At 43.5% G+C, this 6,000-nt stretch overlaps 1 protein-coding gene across 5 annotated transcripts in view; it reads left to right on the top strand.

The window, feature by feature from the left end:
* LMO3 (LIM domain only 3 (rhombotin-like 2)) overlaps positions 1 to 6,000 on the top strand; it is a 63,175-nt gene that overhangs the window by 1,438 nt on the left and 55,737 nt on the right. Inside the window, exons 2-3 of one of the 5 annotated variants that reach the window (XM_010858749.1) lie at positions 51 to 117; positions 5,559 to 5,772. In XM_010858749.1, the coding sequence (XP_010857051.1) occupies positions 5,567 to 5,772 (206 nt within the window). In that variant the 5' untranslated portion in view covers positions 51 to 117; positions 5,559 to 5,566. Of the gene's footprint in view, positions 1 to 33; positions 118 to 284; positions 325 to 504; positions 584 to 1,221; positions 1,371 to 5,558; positions 5,773 to 6,000 lie in introns of those variants that run through there. The other 4 variants (XM_010858748.1, XM_010858750.1, XM_010858751.1 and 1 more) reach the window with 4 other exon arrangements.

The raw sequence follows: 6,000 nt of genomic DNA, 5'->3' as shown, positions 1-6,000 counted from the left end.
TCCTTTTTTTTTTTTTTTTCAAACAATGCTTCTTTTTGACCTTTCCCAAGGAGAAGAGCTACAAAGCAGCCACTGTGCTTTCTGAACGGCCTCCCCCTGTATCGCTTAATTGAGAAGGTAAGTGCAGCAACTGTGTGCACACGCGGCAGCTTATTTGTGGTTGTGTGTGTGTGTCTGCGGGTGCGCGCGTGCGTGTGCGGATGTGGGTTTTTTTTTTTTCCCCCAGCCTCTCCTAATGAGGCATAAACTGGAGCTGCAGCCCGGCTCCGCACTGCAACTTTCACTCGGGCTGCAGCTCTGCTGAGACGGTTTTGTTTAAATCATGTGAGGCTTCATTATTTTTATGATGAGACATGAAATAGATGCGGGCGGAAGATGGGGCTGGAAGGCGGGGAGAGCCGAGCGGCTGCGGCGCGGAACGTCTCAACTACGACTCAAGTGGATAATAGTCAAAGTTCCCGAGCAACTGCGGCATTTACACCCCCAACCCCAGCCCCCTGACACCGGGGGAGACAGAGGCTGGGAGAGTTTGAGAGGAGATGCTCGCCCTGGCCCGGCCCGTAGGAAGGGAATTCAGTCTTAGGTGGGTTCCGGATACCGCCCGCCCTTTGACCTTAGTTTCTGAAATTCATCACCCCCCTCCCCCAAGAATTGAAATGACCATCTTTGGGTTCCTGAGGCCACTTCTGCCTCCGGTCCACTGTACCACTGTAACAAAAATACTGTTCCTACCAGATGGAAAAGTGAATGTCTGGGGGGAGGGGGAGAGTGGTGTAGGGGGAGGTTGGGAAGAAGTGTCGAGAAAAGAGGGGATCCTTGGAGCAAGGTGCCCCTGTCCTAATCGATGGAGATTCAAACTGCTGCGGCACATTTTATTTTACGGGGGCTACCCAGATTGCTGTTATGAAATACAAGTCAGATTTATGATCTTTTTCATATTGAACATGATATGCTATGCTAACGCTGCATGTGACAGTTTAATCAAATCCATTTGTTACCACGAAGCTAAAAGGGGCCGCTGGGATTTGGGGATTACGGGCAGAGTTAGGGAAGCTTGTGGCTTTGTCATTCGCCATCATTTTGTACGCCGCCACCCGGAGAGGGGCGCCTGGTGTGCGCCGCATCTCGTCTGGCCGCCCTCATCCCTTCCCCCACCCCTACACGCCCGCCGCCCGCTCCGACCCGCTCCCAAAGTGGGCTTCACAATAGTCGGTCCTCGGCGGGTGTAGGCTGTGCACCGGGTCCGCACTTGAGCTAAATCCGAGGGAAACCCCCTTCCACTTCTACCTCTGGGCTGGGTGCTCCATGCGAAGCTGCGGCAACTCAGGCACGCCTCAGTCAACTCATGCAGAAAAAGGAGAAAAGTTTTGGTAAGGTTACAATCTATCATAGATGCACTTTGCCGGCGCTCGGCACTCTCTGCTGCTCCAAAGCCTTCTTGCCCTTCCGCGGCTTTTGTGTCTCTCGGAAAAGATCTGAAATATTATTGTTTGTAACTGCTTTGAAAGACGGCTGCTTAAACCAATTAATCTTGCTAGGTGCAACAAATAACTGCTACATTCTTTGCAAAGCATCCTTGTGTGGCGGCAGAGACGCTACCACAAAAGGCTGGAACATAAACTCCTCAAGGGATTCTTTGTTAGAGTGTATGTATGTTTCTTATTTTTTTTTTTTTTTATTTTGCATGTGAGCTGCATCAAAATTGAACCCAGTCTTGCAAATCTCTTGTTGGCCTTTGCCAAGCACTAGCACTTTGCTGCCATGGTAACTGTAATTAAACTGATAAGAGTGGAAAAATGTCAGTATCTCTGAGCCTTGCAGCTGCATTGGAGAAAAAGGGAATCAAATTGGTTCCCAGCTCCATTGCTCAAAAAGGGGAGGGAGGTGGTGGTGGAAGGATGGGGAGGGGAGGGTTGGGAGTTGAAGGGGCAGAACAGAGTTAAGCAGCTCCAGCTCCTGAGATCTGGGGACATCTATTTGCATTGTTGTCCCTTAGGGGGTTACAGCCTGTAGGGACGCTCTGGGCCAGTGAACAGAGAGAAACAAGCTTTTAGGCCCAATCCAGTTCTCCAATCGGGGGCTGGGGAGAGGATGAAGATGGGCAGGAGGAGAGAAAATCTTTTGTTTGGTACCTCTTGGCAATCGAATGGCCGGTGTTGGCCAAATTCTTTTAATCTGTGTCACTGCTCCCAGCTGCAGAACCTGCATTCCCATTTTCGAATCTTCCTGAGGCACCTCATTGCTGCCAACCCCCTTTAATGGATTCCCTCTTCCCGCTCCTTCTCCCAAATTGTTCTCTGTGCATCTTCCGACGGGGACAAAATGTTTTCCACTCACTGCGGTGTAGTCAGTCCAAAAATATAGAAGACTGGGTCTAAGTGCTGCAGATCTTTTATTATGATTTTTTTTTAACCCCAGCGTGTTGTGGAGTTGTGGTTACTTTGTTGTGTTAACTACTGAAGCTGAGACTGCGCGGATGAATGGCACAGAACAAGGGGACATAATGGAGTTAATCAAGCGTTAGGCTGCCTCACAATGCAATCCAGGCAATTAAAAGCTCACCAGAGTTTAAATGAAATGGTTCTACTTATTTCTGCACACCACACTGCACAGGCTATTATTTATGTCTTTTTTAAAAATTATGATTTCCCTTAAACTGTCAAATAACTCAGAATGGCAAGGTCTCAGAGGCAATAAGAATTTCCCTCAGAACAATTTACATGCCAATCTCAAACTAGTTATGGGTCCTGATGTGCTATAAGCAACTTGCAAAATGTTTCTCAGCTCTGAACACATAACTCTTACCCAGACGCGTTCTGCCGGATGCTGAAGGGAGGCTGCTGGCTGGTTTATGCCTGTTTGGTACAGGGTAACGTGGTGACTGCAAAATAGTCCTTTTTTTCCACAACTGTTAACTTGCAGAGTATCGAAAAAGATTTCCTTTTCAAGAGTAATGTGATGGTGTTTTCGACACGAAGGTACCAGGATGGAGTGTAAAAATCTCAAACTCCTTCTATGCCCAAGGCCAAACAGAATTCTGTAAGAGTTTCAAATATTAATTGGCCTCTGAGTGCTAAATTAAAATGTCAGCCCAACAAAAACATTTTGTGAAGACAAGCAGGGTGGTGTTGCTTGTGCCAAATGTTGGTATCTCCTGTCTTGTTCGCAAAGCATCGTGAATAAAGATAGTTGACCTACCATGCTTGGTGATGAGAACACAGCTCAGAGAAACAGAGCTTAGCTACAACTAAGAAGGATTTGGATCAAAACATTTTCAGCTTGATGATATGAAAAAAACAATAGCCTTATAAACTGGGTAATTAGACTGGCTGCTCTAAACATACCTCTCGGTGTTCTCAATCATGAAATCCAGGCTGTCATTTAGTATATCACAGTTTTTCCTTCCCCCAGGAAGATGGTTAAGAGGCACTTGGGTATGTTCTGTACTGTAATTAATGGGATTCATTCCTTGTGGAACCTTGCGAGAAGACGGTTAACTAGTTCTGATCAAAGAAACTTCATTTGTTAGAAGTTCTAGAGAGTGAGATTTAGCAGCACTATCAAGGGTTATGATTAATCTACACTAGACCCCGAGCTCCTTCAAAGAAAGGGATAGAAAGCTGGCTATAGGAATACCACCTGCTCCTCTGTACACATCCAGCTACTAATCTGCAGATCCGAGGACCACGGCTGTGCATCCCATGCAGAAAAAGCAGCTACTCTGATGCCTAGCTGCTGGTCCCTGCACCATCACTCGACCAGAGAAGCTATTTTCTAATGGAAATTCAACATCATAACACTATTATTTGAAATGCATGTATCATTTATAGTTAGAAAAGTTATTCTGCTGTGAGGGTATGGTGTCTTGTTGTCTCTTAGTGTGATTAAAAAAGAAAAAGAGAGTGAAGATAATAAAGGTAAAGGCTTTATCATCAGGCATCAGAGGAAACCAAAAAAGGTTTAGCTGTTTGGGAGCAGGGAACACATGGAAAATGCTCTAGATTAAGGCTTGGCATTTCTTTCTTGATACTGTTTCAATTGCAGACACATTTGATGTTTTGTGTCCTTCTGTGTCCAAGTTTAAAACTTTCTGCCTAAGAGAGGAGGCATAATATAGCAGTGGTATCTCTGGATTGTAAGAAGGCCATGAAGTTTGGGCTGAACTGTCATTCAGCTTTGAGCCAGTCCCTGAACCTCTCACGCTATCATAATTTGTAAAATAAAATAAATTGAAATCAATGTCTACAGTAGTTTAGAGTGCTTGAAATGCGTTAGTTGATACATATGCAGCTGTGAATAATTCGTTCAGCTTTTTGAAAAACTGAGTGTTTGACATTTAGGAAAGAAGAAACTCGAAGGCAAATATCCTTTCACTGGAAAAAAAAAATTCAATCAAGTTGTATTAACCAGAGAATTCAATTAATCTCCTTATTTATGATATGGAAATATGTCTCTAAAATGTATAAATGTCCCTGTGTCTAGTCCAGCATGTGTGTAGTGTGTAATATATGTATATAATATATATTTGCCCGTGGATGTTTGTGTAACTTTATATATATTGAAACTTTGTCTTCTGTTGTTTTTTCTTTCCTGTATAAAATAAGTGCATGTTTATGATAATAAATTACTTAATCCTATAGTTTAATTTTATATAAAAATATATAGCCTATAGTTAGATGATCTGCCACTAATAGATGCATGGACCAATGCTTGTGAGTGGCAATGCATTTTGAAAATTTTTAACACAATGAATGCTTTGAAATATCAAGGACATAGAAGGAAGTATTTGGATGTAAATAAGTATTATAGGATTGGAGAACTTTTTGGGTGACTGTACTTATGCTTAAGTATAAACATCTCTACTGCTAAGTGAGGTTAGTGTATCCCATAAAAGTGAACTTTCCTTCCACCAACTCATTCTTGACTCCTACAGTGTGTACACAGATTAGTCTGTTAAATAGCTTTTTTCTAGATTGTTAACCATTGACTCCTATTTTCTCCCAAAAGGAACTTCTCTATGTAGAAAACTGTACCAATATAAAATTATTTACTATTACTTAACTTCATGTAGATGATATCATCTTACCAGGTACAAGATGAATTGATTATTTTTGCTACTTTATAGGTGTAACTTCATGAATGATTTAACAAAGACACTTAACAAAGTTTGAACCTCTTTGTTTTCAAAATTTATTTCAATTTCTGTATATTCGTATGTTAGCCGCTCGGTCATGTCTGACTCTTTGCTATCCCATGGACTATAGCCAGCCAGGCTCCTCTGACCATGGGATTCTCCAGGCAAGAATACTGGAATGGGTAGCCATTCTGTTCTCCAGGGGATCTTCCCAACCCAGGGATCGAACCCAGGTCTCCTACATTATAGGCAGGTATTTTGCCATCTGAGCCACCAGGGAAGCCCAATTTCTGCCTAGTCCTTAAGTGGAAAGTCTAATACTCCTTGAAAACGGCAATCAGAAATGTTTAACTTAATGGAGGTCTTCAGACATCTCTTGATTTTTGGAGTCTCAGCTCTCTTTTTTGTTCTTGTCTTCCTTCAGGTATACAAATGCTCTCAGTCCAGCCAGACACCAAGCCGAAAGGTTGTGCTGGCTGCAACCGAAAGATCAAGGACCGGTATCTGCTAAAGGCATTGGACAAATACTGGCATGAGGACTGCCTGAAGTGTGCCTGCTGTGACTGCCGTTTGGGAGAAGTGGGTTCTACCCTGTACACAAAAGCTAACCTTATCCTTTGTCGCAGAGACTATCTGAGGTAGGAATTCGCCTTGCACACCAGTGATCACTGGATTCCTTTTAAAATACTTCTGTAAGTGTACTTGTGTGTTTTGTGTCTTTCCTGCCAGCTTCTATTCCTGAAAGATGTCCACCTGGCAGCCTTCAGCGCACTATGTCTGTGGCACAAACGAGGGCTTGAGTCATGGTCAGGAAAACACAGTATCTTACAGTCTTTCTGTTTGCCTTGCCTGATGCTCCTACCTGG

Source organism: Bison bison, unplaced genomic scaffold (genome assembly GCF_000754665.1).
Source record: "Bison bison bison isolate TAMUID 2011002044 unplaced genomic scaffold, Bison_UMD1.0 scf7180017864390, whole genome shotgun sequence".
Taxonomy (NCBI): Eukaryota; Metazoa; Chordata; class Mammalia; order Artiodactyla; family Bovidae; genus Bison; species Bison bison.
The sequence above is the reverse complement of the archived record's forward strand: the minus strand, read 5'-3'. Positions and strand labels throughout refer to the sequence as shown.